At 30.0% G+C, this 21326-nt stretch overlaps 4 protein-coding genes across 11 annotated transcripts; 1 reads left to right on the forward strand and 3 right to left on the reverse strand.

Moving 5' to 3' along the window:
- Positions 1 to 668: 668 nt before the first annotated feature.
- NC2alpha (negative cofactor 2 alpha) lies at positions 669 to 3332 on the reverse strand. Of its 2 annotated transcripts, none has more exons than XM_034315143.2 (5): positions 2969 to 3094; positions 2834 to 2906; positions 2631 to 2724; positions 2368 to 2547; positions 669 to 2304 (listed from the first exon to the last, which is right to left on the reverse strand). In XM_034315143.2, exons 2-5 carry the CDS (start codon positions 2886 to 2888, stop codon positions 1995 to 1997), a joined length of 639 nt encoding a protein of 212 aa, XP_034171034.1. In that variant the 5' UTR covers positions 2889 to 2906; positions 2969 to 3094; the 3' UTR covers positions 669 to 1994. The 2 variants fall into 2 exon arrangements, with proteins under 2 accessions (XP_034171034.1, XP_034171033.1); XM_034315142.2 differs by lacking the exon at positions 2969 to 3094 and adding an exon at positions 3115 to 3332 and having other exon boundaries at positions 672 to 2304.
- A 227-nt stretch (positions 3333 to 3559) lies between these two features.
- Positions 3560 to 7038, forward strand: DNApol-eta (DNA polymerase eta). Its single transcript, XM_034315178.2, has 7 exons — positions 3560 to 4027; positions 4098 to 4232; positions 4306 to 4514; positions 4586 to 4752; positions 4818 to 5041; positions 5155 to 5278; positions 5346 to 7038. Exons 1-7 carry the CDS (start codon positions 3888 to 3890, stop codon positions 6717 to 6719), a joined length of 2373 nt encoding a protein of 790 aa, XP_034171069.1. The 5' UTR covers positions 3560 to 3887; the 3' UTR covers positions 6720 to 7038.
- Positions 7039 to 7437: 399 nt separating this feature from the next.
- SPG11 (spatacsin) lies at positions 7438 to 15024 on the reverse strand. Of its 5 annotated transcripts, XM_034315161.2 has the most exons (23): positions 14574 to 15008; positions 14183 to 14504; positions 13950 to 14116; positions 13523 to 13879; positions 12641 to 13441; positions 12405 to 12577; positions 12057 to 12331; positions 11812 to 11982; positions 11515 to 11739; positions 11249 to 11440; positions 11059 to 11175; positions 10808 to 10982; positions 10504 to 10727; positions 10273 to 10433; positions 9875 to 10193; positions 9640 to 9802; positions 9203 to 9559; positions 8983 to 9138; positions 8758 to 8906; positions 8570 to 8677; positions 8207 to 8500; positions 7821 to 8140; positions 7438 to 7745 (listed from the first exon to the last, which is right to left on the reverse strand). In XM_034315161.2, exons 2-23 carry the CDS (start codon positions 14462 to 14464, stop codon positions 7544 to 7546), a joined length of 5388 nt encoding a protein of 1795 aa, XP_034171052.2. In that variant the 5' UTR covers positions 14465 to 14504; positions 14574 to 15008; the 3' UTR covers positions 7438 to 7543. The 5 variants fall into 5 exon arrangements, 4 of the variants coding, with proteins under 4 accessions (XP_034171052.2, XP_034171053.2, XP_034171054.2 ...); XM_034315162.2 differs by lacking the exons at positions 13950 to 14116; positions 14183 to 14504; positions 14574 to 15008 and having other exon boundaries at positions 7441 to 7745; positions 13527 to 13661; XM_034315163.2 differs by lacking the exons at positions 7438 to 7745; positions 7821 to 8140 and having other exon boundaries at positions 8361 to 8500; positions 8814 to 8906; positions 14183 to 15022.
- A 1378-nt stretch (positions 15025 to 16402) lies between these two features.
- On the reverse strand, positions 16403 to 21316 carry LOC117600144 (uncharacterized). Of its 3 annotated transcripts, XM_034315176.2 has the most exons (10): positions 21051 to 21316; positions 20552 to 20941; positions 20329 to 20437; positions 19837 to 20163; positions 19506 to 19742; positions 19090 to 19420; positions 18703 to 19013; positions 18095 to 18625; positions 17831 to 18011; positions 16403 to 17717 (listed from the first exon to the last, which is right to left on the reverse strand). In XM_034315176.2, the coding sequence occupies exons 2-10, from the start codon at positions 20587 to 20589 to the stop codon at positions 17176 to 17178; spliced, it is 2607 nt and encodes an 868-aa protein (XP_034171067.2). In that variant the 5' UTR covers positions 20590 to 20941; positions 21051 to 21316; the 3' UTR covers positions 16403 to 17175. The 3 variants fall into 3 exon arrangements, with proteins under 3 accessions (XP_034171067.2, XP_034171068.2, XP_034171066.2); XM_034315177.2 differs by having other exon boundaries at positions 17843 to 18011; positions 20552 to 21316; XM_034315175.2 differs by having other exon boundaries at positions 20552 to 21316.
- Positions 21317 to 21326: the final 10 nt, after the last annotated feature.

The raw sequence follows: 21326 nt of genomic DNA on the forward strand, positions 1-21326 counted from the left end.
AATGTTGAATAATTATAATTTTAATTTGTAATTCTATATATGTATTTCAATAACTAAGTACGCATAAAATATTTATGAAATACTGTTTTATTTTGTTATAAATCTATAAAATATGCGTTGTTTAGGATGGGTTTAATGTGTTTTAAATAATAAAAAAGAATCTTAGTAAGAGGCATAAAATAATGAAAAACCGTATTATTTATATTATTACAGTAAATGTCTTCTATTTGTTTATAAGTTTCACTGTAATGAAAAAATAAGAATTTCATTTATTTTTTTCCTGAGTAAATTTTCTATATTCAATAGAATTTTATAAAAAATGTATTTAAACGTATTGTCTTTTTTATTGCTTTTAAGGCATCAAAATCTTACGATATTTATATTATTTTCAATATTTTAAAACTATTTACAGATGCATCATTTTCATATGAACTAATGAATTTACTAGAATAATTCTACGCATATTTATTTACAATGATATAATATAAATGTACATACATACCAGTTTCAAATGAGAAAGTTCTTAATTGATCTTACAGTTTTCAATTGAAACAAATATGTTACTTTTTTGAATTTTTGTTATTATAATAATAAATAAATAAATAAGACTTTATACATTAAATAGTAATTATTTTGTTTCAAAACAATTTTGATTTTGGTTTTCTTTTCTCTGAAAGTAATTAAAAACCTTCTCTTAATAAAATTTTTATATGTACAGTTTGATAAGATGCATATAAACTAATTTTTTCATTAATTCACATCAAGATAGATCATTTATCTCAAAATGTACATTTAATAATTAAATGACTTTTCTATTATGTTTGAATATCACATCTACTACCTAAATCATCTTTCATAATTACAAATCTATGAAATCAAACATTAATATACTAAATATACATTTTGTATGTGCATTCTTCATATTAATTTCTAACACATCTTCTCCATCCAAATATTGTTCATAACTGCATTTTGCAATTATGACAGTAGATGCCAAATTTTTCTGTGTAAATAAAATAGTATTAAAATTTAAGTTTCTATAAATTTTAATAGACTGGTCTTACCCGATTGTATTTTTTACATACTGAATTTTGAACCATTCAACAGTTTTAGTCAAAATATACTGTTCACTTGTGTATAATAGTTTTGCAACATGTCGTGAAATATTATGTGAAATATAAAATATAAATTCTAATGAGTAAAAGAAAAAATAAGACATCGCGCGTTATGTAATGAGAATATTCGACAATATCAATTTAAAAAAAAAAAATTCGTTAAATGTTAAGATGCAAATATTTTGTTACATATTAATTTTTTTCTTATAAAAATCGCATACTTTACATATATGTGTAGTAAAAAAATCTTAGTTATAAAGCTTATTATGTATACATTGTATTGCAAATAATAAAGATTCTAAAATGTATATATATATGTATATATATAAAGTAATTGAGGTACATTTAAAAAAAATCTGATAGTTACTAAATATAAATCTAACTACGTTCTTAACAATAAGTGTTTGTACCTACACAAATTTACAATGGACCTGCATAAATATATGAATAGTGAAAGAAACTATGTCCAGAATATTAGCAATATAGGTATGTTTTGTAGTATTCAATAGTTGTGTGAACTCAAATATTCACACTTACTATACACGAATGTATATACTTTAAAGTAATATACTAAAAATATAACTGCTTCATATTAATCAAGTACAACAGTACAAAATATTTATATATACCAAATACATCAATTTAACTAGTTTAAACGAAACAATTATGCAATTTGATGAAACAAATATAAAAATACAAAACTTGATGGTTGGTAAAGCATATATAAATAACTAAACAGTTCGAATAATGCAAATTATATGTTCTAAATTATTAATGATGAATAGTTTGAACAAAAATTTGTGACACTCTATTAAACACTTCTGTAATTGTTTCAAATTTAATAATGTGTGAATTTATAATCCTAGTATTGAAAAATGACTATGTATCATAGTCTTCATTAAGAGTGGCAGTATGAGCAAAATTTGATGTTGGCTGATTATATGCATTTACACCAGGTGTATTTGTACTTAAATTCATAGGATTAACTTCTGTATAAAAGTTAGGTTGACTAATTTGAAATGACGCAGGCACAGTTATTTGAAATTCTGGAACTTGTTGAACAGACGTGTCTTTAATTGTTAATTCATTATCACCACCTGAGTTGTGTATTCCTGTTCCTCCATTATCTTTTGAATTTTTACTTTCTAAATTTACTTCAGTACTGAATCCCATTTGTTGTTTTTGAGTTCTATAAAAATATGAAGATATATTTATGATTATAAAATGAAAAATAATATATTAGATTACTTACCTTACTTCAGAATGTCGTACTACAGGTGCACAAACAGATGTATTTGACAGATTTGTATTTATTGGAGCAGGTGTCAACGGTGGTGTAGGCACTTCTTCATCAGGTCCTGATACATCTGGTAATGATTTTACTAAATCTTTTAAAAAATCAAAACGACTTTCAGACAAAATACACTGTTTCCTATAAATAAATATAACTTAATAATTGTCAATAAATATGAGTTTCTGTAGTTGAATCAATTTCTTTTAAAGGATTATACTCACATATGAGATGGACTTAGAGTCTTAGCATTTTTGGCACTTGTAATCTCCATAGTTTTTGTAAGCAGTGAATGTACAAACAGTTCTAATGTTCTAGGTATACAAATAGTTAAGGAATCGTCATTACAAAAAAAGATCATTAATCATTTAAGTGTTAAGATACTAAATGACTTATTTATTTCTTACTCATAATTTTAAAAGGATATAAATTATGATCGGTACTGCTTGTGCAACTTTCCCAACTTCTTCGTCAGTTTGCATAATTTTTTTAATTCGACCCTATGTATAAAAAAATAGGTTAGATGTACATGTTTAAAGATTTTACTTGCACTTACACCTACGAGATTTCATATTTTTTTACGGCTTAAGAATCACTGTATATTAATTACTACACTGCTTTTATTAAAATAACAATCATAGTTTATGTAAAACATAAATATTTCTATGGAAAATCTTTCCATGCTACACATAATACTTTGATACTCACCGCTGGGAAACGTGCATTATATTTTTTCTTTTTACTTGGCATTGTCATAAAACTATAAGTACTTCAAACCGCGTAAGTTACTTATAAATAAAAAACGAATAAAACTTCGCAAAAAACGAGTTTATGTTGTATTTGTAATACCAGATGAGGTGTTCCCAAACTTGACAGACATCTGTGATCTGTATTTTCAATAATTTGTGAAGTATTTTATGTTCGTAAATGTAACGGTTAACACATACATATATAATATATATACGTATATAAATAAAATGTGTTCTAAAATATATATCAAAAACATGTATTATTAGAATTACTTTTATTTTATATTGATATGTGATACAATACTGATAATTTTTTATCTTTCATATTATTTACCGATCTTTATTAACAAGAGCAAATAATTTATTGACATTATTCATATAAAATGAAACTTTTAATGATGATCGAAGATATCTTTTTATTATAACTTCACTTTTACAAGATATCATAACTTTAGGAACGACAAATGTATAGTTACAAGTTACAAGTTACAAGTTTGAATCACCGGCGCTTTCTGAGAACTCGCGGCTGAAACCATTGTTTATGAATCTTTACAATGATTTATTTTATAACATAACTTGACTATTTTTAAAGAAGTGTAGGCAATGTTTGTACGAATAAAAACAATAAACACTTTTATATATATAAAATTTTAATAAATAAAATTATTAGAACGCTATAAGAATCTCTAACCTCTATTCTATATCAAATATAATTATTTAAATTTGTTTATAATGGCGAATACAGATAATGATAGAATTGTTGTATTAATTGATATGGATTGTTTCTTCTGTCAAGTTGAAACAAAACTTCAACCAGCATATGCTGGAAAACCACTTGCTGTTGTTCAGTATAATCAGTGGCAGTTAGGAGGGTAAGATTTAAACCAATATAAGTTACAACTACATAAGTAAATTATTAATATATTAACTCTGTGTAATTAGAATAATTGCTGTTAATTATGAGGCAAGAGAATATGGGGTTACTAGACACATGAGAGGTGAAGAAGCCAAACAAAAATGTTCGGATCTTATTTTAGCTTCTGTACCATGTCTTCGTGGAAAAGCAGATACATCTAGGTACATAAAAAAAATAAGAAAATTTTTTTACGTATATATGTATAATTTAACAATTTTTTGAATATTTATGTAGATATAGAAGTGCTGGACGTGAGGTTGTTGATGTCATAAAGAAACATTGCAATATAATAGAAAAAGCTAGTGTGGATGAAGCATATTTAGATATTACTGACATTGTTGTTAAAAAAATGTCTACAAACTCTATTTCTCAAGAGCGTTTAACAACACAGCTTTGTAATACATTTGTAGTGGGATATTCAGAAATTGGAAATAATGATGAAGGTAAAGCAAATTATCTTAAAGTTTTGCTACTATTAGTAAATTTGAGTATATGATGTTATATATGATATTAGAGGAAAGATGTAAAGGACTAAATAGTTGGCTTACAAATATTTTTGAAGAATTTGAAGATGTACAAACTCAGAAACTTGCATTAGCTGGAATGATAGTTGAAGAATTAAGAAATGACATATTTAAAGAAACAGGATTCAAATGTTCTGCTGGTATTTCATTCAATAAGGTAAAGTGAAATATTACTGTTTTCTAAAACTGATGTTATCATTTAGATAATTGATGTATTTTTAGATATTAGCTAAATTAGCATGTGGATTGCATAAACCGAATAGACAGACAATTTTACCTTTGAATGCAGTGTCAAAACTTTATTCAACATTACCTATAAAAAAAGTTAGAAATCTTGGTGGAAAGTTTGGAGATGTTGTTATTGAATCTCTTAATTGTAATGTTATGGGTGACTTATTGCAGTATTCATTGCAATATTTACAAAAACGTTTTGATGACAAAACGGGGTATGCCTTCTATGTTATAACATTCATAAATAAAATATTTCAAATAATAATATATTTTTTTCAAATAACATTCATGGCTTTTTGCTTTTTTATTGTTTTTTTCCGTTATATAGATTATGGTTATTTAATATTGCTCGAGGTATAGACAACGAGCCTGTCACTACACGACTTGTATCAAAGTCAATTGGAGCATGCAAAACGTTTCCAGGAAAACTGGCTATTACTTCGTTAGATGTGGTAAATTACCTACTAAAATTTATCTAAACAAAATTGGTTGAAATATATACATATATTTTATTTGCAGTTAAAACATTGGGCTAGTGAGTTGTCAGCAGAAGTTTGTGAACGTTTGGAACAAGATCTTCAGGAAAATGAACGACGTGCAACGTTACTTACAATATGCTATCACTATTATCAAAACAGAAGTACTGTATCTCAATCACGTTCGTGCGCTTTAAATTCGTATAAACCAGAAAAAATGGCAATTCGCTGTGTAGAAATTATATCTAAATCAACGCAATGTCCAATAGCATATTTAGGAATCTCAGCTGGAAAATTTATTCCTGCTAAAGACAACGAAAATCTTAGGAACTTCTTTAAATTAAGTAAGACAAAACACACCCAGGACATAAATAATCAAACAGAAAATGTAAAACTAAAATGTGTGGAGACAGAAGATAGTATTACTAAAATAACGAATAATTTGCAACCAAATAAATGCATTAGCACTTTTAAAATTAATGAAATGAATAACGCATCACATAGTATAGTTAAAAATATACAGAATTCTCAAAATAGTTTAAAATTAAATAAACAAATTTGTAATGAGAAAACAGACAGTTCACCTACTTCTAGTAAATTAAATAATTTAATTATGTCATTAAACGAGCGAAGTAAGAAATTGAATAATTATAATTTTAACAATTCGTTAGATCAAAATGATTTCAAAGAATCATTTTTTATGAATATTTTTAATTCAGAAAAAACCAAATCGAAAGATACAGATGCATGTGACATTGAAATGATTGAAATTAATGAAGATACGAATATTAATTTCGAATATGAAAATTTAAATGAAAATAATGTACAAAAAAGTGAGAATAATCATAAGAACGCTTCAGACAGTAGTACTGAAGAACATAATGAATCTACAAGTAGTAAGGATGAGAAAAAGCAACCATCCTCAAACATAAATATAAATAACAATATAAATCATGGGCAAAGTACCATAAAACTAAAAGATATATTTCCTGATTTGAATAATATTGACCTTAGTGTACTTGCATTATTACCTTTAGATTTACAAGAAGAAGCAAAATTTTATATAAAATCACAAAATAAGAAGGATAATGCGAAAGAAATTATAGTAAGAAATACAAAGGGAAAAAATAGATCTAAGACAAATGATTCAAAAGCAAAGAAACTTGGTGATATTTATAGTTTCCTCGTTAGAAAAGAATCTCCTAATTTTATTGAAGTGCCTTCTAAACAGTGTGTACAGTGTTGTCGAATGATACCTTTATTAAAGTATCAGGAGCATTGCGATTTTCATGTGGCTGAAAATCTGCAAAAGGAACTGAACAATTCTGTGTCACAAACCGTAAATATAAAAAGAAAAGGCAACGTATCTGACATAAGTACGAATTCAATAAAACGTCGATCGAGTGAAGGTACTTGAGAAAACTTGTAATATCTAAAAATGTGTTTTAAATAAATTCTTATATTTTGTAGATAAATTTTTAAATTATAATAACGAAATAAATAACACAATGGTTAAAGTTACTTATTTTTAAAAAGTACATAATATCTGCAAATTATATATACGCGTAATTAATATTTAAAAGTCGATTTGTACTTAAACAGTCCACTTTTGCAAATTCAAACTTCATAGTATCTTTGTACAATTTCATTGAATTTTGAAACGTGATAATCGTTTCTTTTATTGCTTCATTAGATGATTTAAGTATATGCAATGCTATAATACAACGAATAAAGTTAGAGAATTTGTAAATAGCGATTGAGAATAATATGAATTGATTGATACCTTGTTGTTTATCAGTATCTTCTTTATCAATAGCTTCTACTAATTTATGAATGAGATTCAATAATCCTAATTGTTTCTGTGATAAAAATTTTGATGATGATATTTTTCCGAATTTTCTTTCATATTTTTTTATGTATGCATTTAATTTAAGAATCGCCCCTTTTTCCGAGTTACCATGACATTCGATTTTTTTATAACACATTTTTGAGGTCGTTATCACTTTAATTTGTATTTTATATTGCGTAAAACTGTGAAGTGGGAGAAATACTTCTTTTGTTTTTATATAGGCACATAAATAAATAAAATTTGTATTATTATATCAAATGTAATTTTGAATACACAAAACGGATAAATACATTAATAATATAAGGAAACATTTATTTATACAAAAATAAAAATTTATATACATTTTGGTACTTGTCTTTTTAAATAGTTGGAATTAGTTAAATGTAAAGCAATTAGGTAGCGTTATATCCCTTCTTCCACACTGTATCTTTAAGGTATGCAGCTATCATAGGATTATTGAGCATTGTTTCTACAATATTCTTAAATCCTAACTGGCTGGCTAACACATATTTACATTCCACGTCTGACAATTCAGAAATTAATATTTTCATATTGTCTGTCATATCATGAGTAATGCTTTTTTCCAATCTATATCTATAATTGATTGAAATTAATTTAGAGATTATAATAATAGACAAAGATTTTTTTTTAAATTAATAGTTATTTTACCTTCGAGCACAATCTTGTACAAGAGCAGGAGTTAATTTGTTCACGACTATATAATCTTTTAAATATTTTGTTTCCCCGTTTAGTATACAGTGACTATAAATTAGATTAGCCCAATCTACATTATGATTATAGGCATGTGTGACAATAAGAGCTTGAGAAAAATTACAAATGTGACATAACACTTTGTCTATATCTTCAGACTTTAAGTTAAGTATAGAGATTACTTGTTGATTATAAGCCACTGAATTAAGTAATGAAAGTTGTAGAGCAACTAGTTGTTCCTGATCAGAACACTGACCCGCAAAATTTAATTTATTAGCCTATATAAACACATAATATAAATAGATATTATGAATAAATTTTTGTTAATATAATAAACGACTTACTTGTAAATAGTATTGTGTTGCATGAGTATAATTAGTTACTGCTAATTGCAGTTGTTTCTGAACATTCTCGGTTTTGGTCAATTTTATTTCATGTTGAGCAGTACTTGGTAGTTTTCCCTGATCCTTTGTTGCATCTAATATTAATGATTTAATTACATCTTTTGCTTCATTTTCCCACATTAGTGCAATTTCGTAATATAGTCGAAAATGTAATGCTACCAATGTAAAAAGATCCTTATTTTCAGGACATTGACGTTTCAAGAATTCCAAAAGTGCTGTTTTTAGACCAGTTGGCTATAATGAATTACTAATTTTATATACTATATATAAATTATTATACAAACAGTAAACGGTAAAACATACTTTATCCAATCCCTTTCCAAGCAGGAATTCAAACTGATCGTTTTCTTTTAATATTTGAAATATGTAATTCATTTCTGTGAAACGACCAACACCTGTTACTAGATGCACCTAAAATCATGTTATACAATTATTATATATTATTTTACGATAATAATTTTATTCTTTATTTTTATCATATGAGGCTATACCAATAATGCCCAATATTTAAGATTTTGTAAAACATTTGCAAGATTTTGACATTTACGTAGTACTGATGCTATCCCTTCCATATTACAAGAAGTTGTAAAACAGTCATGAGCTCGTATTAATAATTCTACAATAGTCCTTAGAGTTGACTCTGAACAATAAAGGAAGATTGTGAGACAAATTTAAATACCACATGAATGCAATGGCAATTATGCTTATTATAATACCTTTTCTTACTTCACTATGAAAATATCCAAGTAATTTATTTGCAGTTTTTGAAAGCTGCCAACCAAGAAGGGAAACATCACTGCATAATTCCATAATTATTCGAAAATTTGTATTCAAAGAGTATCCCCACAAACTAATGTTATCCTCATATCCACCTGTAACAATCAGAAACTTATAATAGTCACATATAAGTTTGCAGCATGTTCAATAACTACATACCTTCTACACCATGACTAATGTTTACAGTGATATTCTCAGCTAAAAATATTGCCACAGTATCGCTGCTTATTTTGTATGCAGAAATGATATCACTGATAACCTCAGACTTATCTTCAATATCACTTTCTGTAATTTCTTGTAGAAATTGTATCGGATTATTCAACATTAACAGTAATTGGTAACTTTTTCCTAGCTGCATTGCTAGCTTATAACATAATACAATTTTAAGACATGTATTTACTCCATGTTCTAAAGCTTCAAGTGATTTTTGTAAAATTAATAAACATTCTATTTGTACTTTATGAATGTTTTCATCTTTTATTTTATTTATTTCACTGGTATTGGTTGAAATAGTTACTGTATAAAAACTTTTGTTTACTAATATGTTATAGTCATTTAATAATTTATTATAGAAAAAATATAAAAATAATAGTTACGTGAAGAAGATGAAGACAGTCTTCGTAAACGATTTCTCAAGGCATATTTTTGTTGCTTACTTTTATTTATATTTTGCAACAAATTTTTTTGTTCAACAGTTAACTCATCTGGTGAAATTTCACCTTCTGCCAAACTCAGACATAGCATCAGAATTTGTAAATCCTGCAAGTAGTAGAATATTTAATACATATAGTCAATACAAACGTTTGTTACATCAAAATTAACGATACTTACTTTATGTTTATAATTAAAAATAGTACTTATTCTTAGTGCAGTATCTAATTTTCCCAAATCAATTAATTTATTAATTAATTCTTTGGCTGCATTTTTTTCATGTGAATTATTTAGAGTGCAACTAAATTTCAACTTATTTAATCCTGATAATAATTCTGTTTTCAGTTTATTGAAAGTACGAGACTCATTATCTAATTGTATATTTTCAGGTCCAGCTAATATACATGATTTCCACATCGCTACTTCTAAAGCATCAATATTTTGTTGTTCTGTTTCAACATTCTTTAATTTTTCGAAAGCCAGTCTTAATATTTCGTATCTGTTAAAAAATTTATATCAATTATTCATTTTAATTGAATCAAAATACAAATTTCTGTTTATAAAAAGGATGTACGTACCTCTCCTTATGAGAAACAACTTTCTCGGCATGTTCTATAAAAAACTCCGCTGATTTTTCACATGAAACATTATACTTTTCGAAATTTCGTGCACACTCACTCCAAAATTTATCGTCAATGCTATCATTTTTTTGCATGTAGTATTTAAATTTACTTCGATACTGTAAATATAACCAATGCATTATTATGAAACAGAAAAAAATGATTATAAAGGACATATTGAGATAATACCTGAGCTAAAATTATATCAGAGGAATTTAATCCTGCCGCATTCGATAATTCTAATGCACTATTGTAATTTTCAGTTTTTAACAAATCGTTAATACATCTTTGAATTTCTGCATTAAAATTATCCACATCGTTCGATACGGTGAATACCGTGAAATTTAGAGTAACGTTAGTTGTTTGAAGAATTTTTATAACATGTAGAAGACATTGCAAATTTGGACTGTAAACTGTAAAATATATAATAATTGTTGTAAGATTAATATGATTCTCTACAATAAATAAATGGTAATAAGAAATCTTTTAGTACCTGGAAGATCTGCATAAAAATTACATTTGATTAATATCTTGAGAAATTTTGTTTGTAAATGTGTACTTCTAAGACCGTAAGCAAGTGTTGTAATAACACAGTTAATTGCAACGCTCGCGACCCAATGCAAATTATTTAAATAGGTAATATCAGAACAATCCCAATCCATAGCTTTCTGAGAAATATGTAATTATTACATTACTTTATCTAGACATAGACATATATAAACATGTTATCAATGCTTAACGTACATTGCATTTTAAATTTGAACACTGGGTTTTAAAATCCAGTAAGTGTTGGCACTCTTCAAAGTTACCATAATCTATACATTGCACAAGGAATTCGAAGAATGAGTTGAAAGGACTCTCCTATAATTGAATAATTTCAATGAAATTACTAATACAAAATTTCTTGTTATTAATATAAATAAAATATACTTACAGGCATAAAAATTTTATATCCTTTATTAAGGGTACTGATATATCTGCATGTTGTCATTTTAATTAATAAATTAAATACTTGATTTGCAGACCATACTTGTTGCTCTAAACATTCTTTGTAATTAGAGAGTATAACTTCATCTGCAGTAGATATTACCATCCACGAATAACAATATGCAGCTGTTGATGATGGCTAAAATGAATTTTAATGATATAAGCAGAATAAAGTTCTCTACAAAAAGGCATATGTATTAACATAAGATATACCTCATAACATGTTGCTAGAACTGTGAGAAAAGGTCGTAATGTTAGTCGAGAAGCATTTATTAAAGCACCCGGTGGATCTGGACTTTGATGACATTTCAAAATAATCAACCATAAATCGTCATCTGGAGAACAAATATTGTCATGTATAGGATATTCACATGAACTATGTGAATCAGAAGTGTTTGCAGAATCTGCTGATGCTGTAGACTCAGAAATAGAAGATCCCTATAATTAAAAATATATTTATTTATTATATTTTATTAAATATGTCATGCACATATTACTTTGACTGCTTACACTTTGTTTAACTCCAATTTTGTAATACAGTGATTGCCTAACATCTCGTGACTTCATTTTCTGTTCATTACAAACAGTTGGCTGACATTTTGTAAGATGTGTATTGCTTAAACAAGTTAACAAATGCTCTCTTAAAATTGCATCTTCGAAACATTTAGCATTTTCTAATACCTAAAATCAACATAGTATATGGTCTTTTTTTCAATAAAATTTTCAATGAAATGAAATTAATTAGAAGTTATTACCTGGTTTAACGGATAAGCAAAAACGTCACAAACTAAAGTAAATTCGAACCAATGATTTTGGTTTGCTAAAAATTTTAACAAGCTGACTGGCAAAGGAAAATTATGCACTCTTGCGAATCGTACAATAATGTCCCATATTTTTAATATACTTATAAATTGTTGACTATCTTCAATCATATTTTCAGTAAAATTCTTTTTAAAACTGTCTTCAAAATGTGACATAACAATTTTCAAGTCATCTTCGTTTTTGTATATTATGTTTTCTAATAAATTTCCTGTGGATTAAATAATATACTGAACAATATTTATAATTTTGATACTTGTCAAATGTTTGATGTAAAAAATTACCAATAGAAATATTCAGTTCTTTTTGTATGTAATTTGCTGCTGTTATGTGGAGTCTTAAATTTTCTGAGTCAACACCTAACATTTCAATAAATGAGACACAAGTGCATAATATTTCTGGTTTGTCTAAATTTTGCAAAGCAAAAAGGTGTGCATACAGAGCAGCTTTGTATTTCCTGCAATTAGTGTGTTAAATTTATAATGTTTTTTCAATATAAGTATAACATAGTTCTCTTTACCTTCTAGAAGATATATTTCCAATTAATTTTCCTTGGGAGTATTTTAAACTAAATATAGCCATGTTAGGACGAGCTTCTTTCAAATAATATTCATATGTTAATGCTTCTGTATATCCATATTTTTTAACAAGAGCATCGTTTGAAAAGTGAGGCATTGATTCATCATCAAAACGCCATTTAAATAGACGCTTTACATTTAAATTTTTATAACCATCCAATAAATCATACATTGTGGTTTCCTTTTTTGGTTTAATCTCCACAAAACGTTTAAGAATTGGCACGTGCTTCAGTGTATTCTGAAGGACTTCATATGAAATACTATAAGCGCCTAATTTTAAATCATTTTTACTCATAAATATATCTCTTAAAATACTTGTTTTTATTTCTGTATTTTCATTTTCGTTTATTATGCTTTCTTTAGACAAGTATGAAAATATTAATACTAAAACTATGAAATAATTTTGTTTTAAATATTCATCTACATTATCAGAAAGATAATAAATTGTCTTAAAAATTCCTTCTATCAACACATCTTGACAATCTCCTTGTCCTTCACACATTTTTGTTAATGTATCATATAATTCTCCAAGTTTAACTTTATCTTCTTGAGTATTTGTTTCATTTAAACAGTGTGCAAGACACAATTCCTTATCAACATTTTGTATAAATTCATTTCTATCAATGTTGCATGATTTATGGGATAATATTGTGTTAAATTCTGATAGTGTCAGTGCATTACCAAAAATACGAGATAACATTAGTTTTAAATCTTGCTGTTCTTTTTCCAAAAATATTCCATACCTAATGAATTTAGAAATCAAGTCGATAAATTTTTATATAAACATGTATAGATATTTCAGTATTTTACAGACAAAGACATACCTACACAATTGGTTTTTAGCTAGATCCTTCACAAGAGGGCTAGCATTTGAAGAATCAATCATCTCAATCATTTCTGATGTAATATTTAAAGAAATGAACAAAGATTTATATTCTTCACCAATTGCATTTGATTCTTCTACTACATTACCACCATAATAATTATCAATCCAAAACTTTATCATCTCAATTTTATTATTTGACAGCAAATAATTCCATAGTACATTATTAGTTATATTTGTAGAAAGAATATCTTCAGGCATAGAAAAATATAATTCAGTGGATAATGTTTGTTTTATAATTTCAGGCAATTTTATAATTTTTTTTATAGATAAGGAAGAGCTTAAATTATGTTCAATCCTGGAAAAATTATGCTTCTTAGTTTTCTATTCTGTTTAAGTTAATAAAATATAGTTATGGAGAAACTTACATATATTTCTGTTCAAATTGCATAATACTTTTTATAATATTCCATGAGTTTAAATACTCAATTTGAAAGTGTTCAACATTTATTAGATATTCTGCTAAATAATCTCTTAACATAAAATCTTTGCAGCTTATACAGATATCAAATATATATTCGACTGGATTTTTTTTCTATAAAAAAAAAGTATTAAATACAAACAATAACAGATGATATATAATAATATAAATTTAATATACCATATTATTTAAAATATGAGAAGCCCTGTAAATCTGATGTTTATTCAAAAGTTCTATAATCCAAGTTTCTACTTCTTTATTGAAATAATGTTGAGCATCTTCGATAGAACAATTTCGTCTGCATGCTAAATATTTATGAGCAAGATTAATATGTGTGCCTTTTGCAGATGCTTCTCTGACAACCTCTCTATCTCCTAATATGCGCCAGCCAGACCAAATGGCAGCAGATTCTCCAGTTAAGCATTCAACTGGAATACCTCCCACTGTTGTTTTCTCTGCCATTTTACTAATATCTTTTTTTACAATATACTACAATGTTTTGCTAAAAATATACATTCAATTATAAAATAATAAGTTACATGGCCAATAATGTTATTTACTGTACTGGTACGTTTTTATCAATGTATTGTATTTTTCACGAGGAAGTAGTATCATTTCGCGCAGCTCGACTAAGCTCATTGTCAGAAAGTTCCCCCACCATGATTTACTTCCCATTGCATCCGCCAAATACACGGTGGACAAAATATACTAATATAGGAACGGCTTATTATAGGATAGAGGTAGTGAATCATAATTCACAAGTTTATGATCACCGGATATACTTTCTGCCTAGCGTGGCTTACGACATATAGCCATACGGCGCTTGCGTGTTTCCTTAGTAGCGGAGCGTGACAAAACCAATTAGAACCAACATGCGCAAAAAAAAACAAAATTCATTCTACCGATAGTAATACTATTCTCTCGTGAAAATGCGAGCGTCGAGGCTGAACTTCGAATTCCGCGTCGGTAAAACAGTCAACGTTTCATCGAAAATTAGGCCGAACAGAAACTGATTTAAGCGCCACCTCAGTTTTAATTATCAATACTTCAGAGATCGTACTTGTCATACGCCGGGTTTTCATTCGTTCTGCGCAGGTTAATTCTGATGGCACCGAGCAGCGTACCCAGTGGTCTTATATTCAGTATATTCTTCGACCTCCAACGTTATCACTTGTTTCCTTTATTCATATATTTTTGTCTACCGTGTATACGACCGCGAAGTGTTAGGAAGATAGAAGCAAAAGTAGAGGGCTTCCCTAAACCGCGCGAAACAGGTATGATCTCTCGTTGAACGAATAATACCATAGGTATAAATTGCATACGCAGGATATTATTAGTCAGGAAGGATTAATAAATTATCACATAAATTGGCTTTTAACGCATTGACTTTATTTTGATGTTTTTTTTAAATCTCTTCGATATAAAATTTGTGTCTAACGATGCCACACACTCAACTATCTCTCAAATAAGGATCGTCCTTGCCTTCATTTCTCTTATATACACGACTAGGTCTAAGGCCGTAATTCAACTTGTCTTTTTCAATGTCACAGCATCTGATAGTATTTCATTTATACATAAGAGGTACACAATCAACAGAATTATCTCATTAACAGTTTTGAGTATTTGATATAATGAATTCCTCATGATCTATCTCGGACAATAAAATATTTCTGTCATTTTTTGTTCTACATTTCTTTGACTCTTTGTATGTCTACTTCTTTTAATTTATAACATATATTATTTATAAGAAAAATAAATTCGTTTAAAAAGATACATAGATTACACGGTATCTACGTAAATCAAGTAATATACAGTTTCAAAATATTTTAACGCTAAGATGAGAATTTAAAAATAAGATATAATTGAAGCAACGATTCCTATTGTTACGGTTTTTTTTTTTTTTAAATAACTTATTACCTGTTTGATTTATGCAATATATGTATGCACATACATATACCGTGTTAATATCAGAGATTTGTGTTTTTAACTACCAACTAAAAATAATACAATTTTGAACATTTGTACCTCTTTCATAGACAGATGCTTTTCTGTCACGACAATTAGCGAATCGTTTTAAACGACGTACCTTGTCGGACCCGTTCTTTCTTATACATTTTTTTTCTAATTCATTGTTTGTTTCGAAGACTTGATGTATTAGCATCTCGTAACAAAATTTATCGTCAACAAATTGCGAAATTTGAAATTTTATCTCAATTGTTTTGCCGTTGTGTCGTTCAACTTTGCATAATCGAATGCAATTTTAATTAAAGTTAGAAGTTATATTGATCTGTTTCTGTGCTTCTTGTTCACCGCGGTGAAATATCAAGTATGAAAGCGCGGGCAGAAAAATATGTTATATGTTCTATTTTTTTACATCATTCCAATAATCATTTCGTGTAAAAAAAAAAAGGATTTTTATTCGCGTGATGTTCATGATTTTGTTTTTTCAGTTTTGAGTACTCGAATCTTTAAAGACCGACATTTCATCAGCCTGTAGTATAGCACTCTGCACCAACTTTGAAATGGTTGGATTCTGGCTTAATAAATGTTTACAAAGTAGTGCAAACTACACGATACTCAAATGTGAAATTTTTTGTTTAATTCGAATACTTTTTGCAGCTTTTAATAGTCATTGTCCCTCGCTTTTTCATTTTTGTAATTTATCATTATTGCCAATTCATTTCACACGTTACTATAAATCAATTAAAAAAAAAAAACTGTATTTTATTGCATTTAAATTAAATCGATAACTTATATTTTTCCATGGTGGTAATTTATGTGTTGAATAAAATTCAAGTATAATTTGAGGGACTAAATATCATCGTGGGTTTTCTATAATTAATTAACCCATCTAGAAAAAAAAGTCACTTTCAAGATAATCAGCACTTGACACGATTATAATCTTCTATTTGTAAAGGTTGTTGGATTATATTAAAAAATTTGTTACTTTATCTGGAATGATACTCTCTGCTATTAAGAAAATACGATATTCAATGTGAAAATAAGGAGATAACTTTTTACGTTTGTTTACAGATATACTGATGTAATGTTACGAAGAATAAAGGTAAATTTCAAGTGCTTAATGATATGAAAGTAACTTGGATTTGTAAACCTTATTCTACCTCTGCAGAATACTAGTAGTTCTTTCGTCCATCATCCATTTCTGATAGCAGCTACTGATTGTGCGGCAAAATCACTGGTATAGTTTGCTGCGCTCCCGGAGGTGGTTGCGGCGGTAGGTATTGCATGTGCTGCGGTGGTATTGGTATATGAGGAGGAATTATAGGACACATTATTGGATAACTCGGAGCATGGCCTTGAGGAGGAGGTGGAGGATAGGTAGGCTGTGGAGTACCAGGAGGATTGTAAGTTCCCGGTGTATGGGATTGATTAGGATTTGCTGGTGAGGGAGTTTGGCTTGGTGGTTGTTGAGCAACGTGTGGATGTTGATGTGTATGTGGACCCATGTACTGAATACCAGGAGCCTGTGGTCCTGGTGAGTCATGATGATGATAAGGTGTAGCCATATGCGGCGGCGGTGGTGGTGGTGCCTGAACCATGCGTACCATCTGCTGATATGCCGGTTGGCCAGGATAAGGCACCTGGAATGGTGGATGTAAAGGAGCTGGTGCCATTAACGGCTGTCCAGTTGCCGCTACCACTTGCATTTGAGAAGCTATATCTTGCGTGCGATGTTGCGCGTGCATCACTGGTACTGAAATGATCGTAGTAAAACACGATTTAGGGAAAAACAATAATTGGGCTTTTTAAGACAACATTGTAATACGTGTGTTAGTAAATAGACAATTGGAAATAAGACGCGGATACCTAGATACTGACCCTTCCGGAACCTTGTCATAGGTTGAGCTTGTGGTTGACTGAATGCAGTAGGTGGTTGGCTAGTCATTACATACGCTGGCATAACTACCGTCGCAGGCATTGTTGCTCCAGTGTATTGTGGAGTTTGCGGAGTATGCGGTCTGCTTGGCGTTGGTGTACTCGGCGATCGCTAAAAACATTTTTATAATTTACGTTATAAATTTACTATGCAATTGTCATTTACATTTTTTATCCGGATACTTGGTAGCTTACCGGTGTGAACGGTTTAGTATTTGGATTAAATTCTTTAGCATTTGGATTTAAAGTTGATTTCTTGAAAGCCGTTGTAATTTTATCAACAGCAGGTTCTTGCGAAGCTTGTGATGCAGTAGGTGTGCTTGTAGGTGTCTGTTGTTGTTGTTGTTGTTGCTGTGGCTGGGAAGGACTCGTGGGCCGTACAGATAATGGGCCTGGTGGTGGTTTACTTGTAACTACAGGTTCCTCCTGAACTGGTTGATTTTGATGTTGCTGCTGCTGTTGTTGTTGCTGCTGCTGCTGTTGCTGCGGATTTGAGTGTTGTTGCTGTTGTTGTGATTGCTGTGGTGGCTGTTGTGGTGTAGTGTGTGGATGAGGTGATTGATGATGTGACTGATTAATTTGAGGCGAAGAATGAGAATCTTGCTGATGCTGGTGTTTTCTTGTAACGGGTGGAGTTTCTTGCGTAGGTGTTTCTGCTAACTTAAAATCTGAAGCGAACTGTCGTAGTTCTGAATGTTGCTCTTCTCTGCCACGTGGTGTTGGAACCTTTTACAATACATGTATTTCGTACAATTATTTCTGAAATACAATGCTTCAAAATGTGATCAACAGTAAAACATTACCTTCCTATGATCTGATTTATGCGAAACTATCTCGCAGCGTTGTCCCTCAACCGAATTTTGTTGCTGTAATTGGTTATGCTGTTGATGCGAAGGTTGTTGTTGCTGTTGTTGATGAGAAGAGGTAACATTTGTTTGAGGGAATGGTGCCGGTGGTGCTTTATCAGCTTGATACACCTGCTGTCTGCCAGGACGTTCACGCTTTTCTGTATTTATTTTGGATGAAGGTACCTGCTGTTGTTGTGGTTGAAAAGCTACTTGCGGTACAGCAGGAGCAGGTTGCGATTGCGGTTGTGTTTGCTGCATCACAGGAACTATAAATATGAATTCATGTATTATTTCGGAGCTTATTTCTTAATGAACAGCAATATAAGTATTATTCTTCAATACCTTGTGGCGGTGGTGGTTGTGTTGCCGATGACGGTACAAATGGCGGCGGAGGATTATTGTACGTAACTACTACTCCACTAGGTGGCAATCCCAGATTTATAGATACCGGATGTTGTACCGAAGGATGAGCATTTTGCATTCCGATGGGAAGATTGGATGACGGAGGAATGTTTACATTTACAGTGGACGGAGGTTGTTGATTAAAAACGTTTTTATTAGTGGTTGCTGGTCCTGGTGAAGGCGGAGGTTCGCTAGATCTCATCATTTTTCCGCTATTCCCATTTTTCTTCTTCAGTGGAGGTGGAATATATTTACCTTCATTTGGTCTCACCTAAAATTGTTTGTAATTAATAGAGGATAGCTAACTCCACACTTTGTTACAGAATAATGATAATAGCAAAAAAAAAAAACTGCACCACAGCTGCAAATCTTTCCTCTTCATCACCATTCTCAAGCTCTAATCTTGCTTTATGATTTGGTTGTGACTCTATTTCGTTAGCTATCTCCGCAGCCTTCTGTTCTTGTTCTTTATAATCTTTTGTATCCTTTCTTTGAAGTGGCAAAGTGTAGGCAGCCAAAGTAGGTTCGTATGTCGTTTGAACTCCGTACTTTTGTTCGTTTTTACGAAACATGTCATTAGCATCCCATCCATTCTAAAGTTCAGTTTATATACATATGTATGCGTTGAAATATATCATTTACATACTTAATCTTGTTCCTGTATTCTTACATAATTGAAATACTTACAGTAGTACCATCTAATTCTAAATCATCTCCATTCATGGTAGCTGGAGGGGCATCCCAAGGTTCCAATTCCTTCTCGCCGATTAAACCATTGTATTTGCTAATAACAGTATCTGTTCTGAATGTGTCACGTATAGCATAATCTAGATCAACATCCTTAGCAGACATAGTGATAATGTCTTGTGGTTTAAAAATTAATTTTTCTACTACACTTTCTACGCTTATTTTTCCTGAACCTTCTACCCGATGCGCCATTTCTAGTACAACATCAAATTGACTGGAGAAGGTACGAAAAATACCCTCGTATACAGAACCATTTAATGTTTGAATCTGTAATAATATAAATAAACTATAACACGCATTATAGGGTAACAAATATTTATTATACTTAATATAACACAAATGTGTTAGTAAATAAATGTTTAAAAGAACATATTAAATTTAAATAGCAATGTAACTTCCTCTTTACCATCTATATATATATATTTGTAATACCTGTACAATGTTGCCAACATGACTGGTTATTGCATGCATGAAATGAGCATTATTATATACACCTTCAGCAGCAACACATCTTTCTTGTGGACCACGGGCACGTGGTGATCTATAAATGAAAAAATATTTGTAAATACATTTGAAACGAATAATTATGAAATGAAATGAAAGGGAAAAGGAGAAAATTTAAAAGGAAGAAATGAAAAATATTGGAAAATAGTACCTGTTAGTATTAGAGCGATTCTTTCTTTTGCTATTCATTTTGCCACCCGACGAGGATTCTTCGCCAGTGGTTGGTGGATTTCTGCCGCCGGTTTGTTGCGGACCTTCTCGTTTTTTAGTGGGGACCGGAATTTTGACTAATTTCCCGGTGACTGCTCAACGTCAAAAAAATTCTTCGATCGAAACGTCCCAATTTAGGGAAATATTAAAGATTCGTTTCCTTTTAATCTCAAGAACTAGTCGTTATAGAGCAGAGGCTTTAATTTTCAAATCTCTTTCGACCCCCGAAACGACTGACAGGAGGCCGTACTGGCCGTAACAACTATCAACATTCACGATCACTTTTCGCAGTCACGATCGTTTATAGGTTATGCGTCAATGCTACGGTTATCTGAAACATTCGTTTGAGAAAGTCTAGTGCGCGCGTGACTTTCGAGTTTTGACAGACACGCGAGTTCAAGCAAAGAAAGCAGGAACACTTTGTATTCGAGGAGACGTACGGGGGAACACGGTCTGCTCCGACACACGATATCTTGCTAATGCGTGACGTAACTCCGTTCCGTTTACGCAGGAAATCACCTATATGGAACTTTGCGTTGCCGGAGTTAAGAAACGAATAACGGTAGCCCGAAATAATGATTTTGGCCACGATATTATATTTCTATTTAATTAATCAACATGTGGTAAAGGATAAAACTTAGCACAAGTCGCCCGATCAACCTGATCCCGGTGACTGTCGGATAGAGTCGCCACCTAGTGAGAAATTACTAGAGATT

Source organism: Osmia lignaria, chromosome 15 (genome assembly GCF_051020975.1).
Source record: "Osmia lignaria lignaria isolate PbOS001 chromosome 15, iyOsmLign1, whole genome shotgun sequence".
Classification (NCBI taxonomy): domain Eukaryota; kingdom Metazoa; phylum Arthropoda; class Insecta; order Hymenoptera; family Megachilidae; genus Osmia; species Osmia lignaria.

Bases quoted from the DNA above. Each gene is read 5' to 3' on its own strand.
- NC2alpha (XM_034315142.2), bottom strand. From the start codon at position 3,162: ATGACAATGCCAAGTAAAAAGAAAAAATATAATGCACGTTTCCCAGCG. The intron at 2,548-2,630 runs GTGAGTATAATC...ATTTATTTATAG, and splicing joins ACTCTAAGTCCATCTCATAT to GAAACAGTGTATTTTGTCTG. The intron at 2,305-2,367 runs GTAAGTAATCTA...ATATTTTTATAG, and splicing joins GTACGACATTCTGAAGTAAG to AACTCAAAAACAACAAATGG.
- DNApol-eta (XM_034315178.2), top strand. From the start codon at position 3,888: ATGGCGAATACAGATAATGATAGAATTGTTGTATTAATTGATATGGAT. The intron at 4,028-4,097 runs GTAAGATTTAAA...CTGTGTAATTAG, and splicing joins AATCAGTGGCAGTTAGGAGG to AATAATTGCTGTTAATTATG. The intron at 4,233-4,305 runs GTACATAAAAAA...ATATTTATGTAG, and splicing joins GGAAAAGCAGATACATCTAG to ATATAGAAGTGCTGGACGTG.
- SPG11 (XM_034315161.2), bottom strand. From the start codon at position 14,464: ATGGCAGAGAAAACAACAGTGGGAGGTATTCCAGTTGAATGCTTAACT. The intron at 12,332-12,404 runs GTAATTTTTTAC...TTTAATCCACAG, and splicing joins AGAACTGAATATTTCTATTG to GAAATTTATTAGAAAACATA. The intron at 7,746-7,820 runs GTAAAATAACTA...AATCAATTATAG, and splicing joins GTACAAGATTGTGCTCGAAG to ATATAGATTGGAAAAAAGCA.
- LOC117600144 (XM_034315176.2), bottom strand. From the start codon at position 20,589: ATGAATAGCAAAAGAAAGAATCGCTCTAATACTAACAG. The intron at 20,164-20,328 runs GTATTACAAATA...ATATTATTACAG, and splicing joins ATGTTGGCAACATTGTACAG to ATTCAAACATTAAATGGTTC. The intron at 19,421-19,505 runs GTGCAGTTTTTT...AAACAATTTTAG, and splicing joins AGGAAAGATTTGCAGCTGTG to GTGAGACCAAATGAAGGTAA.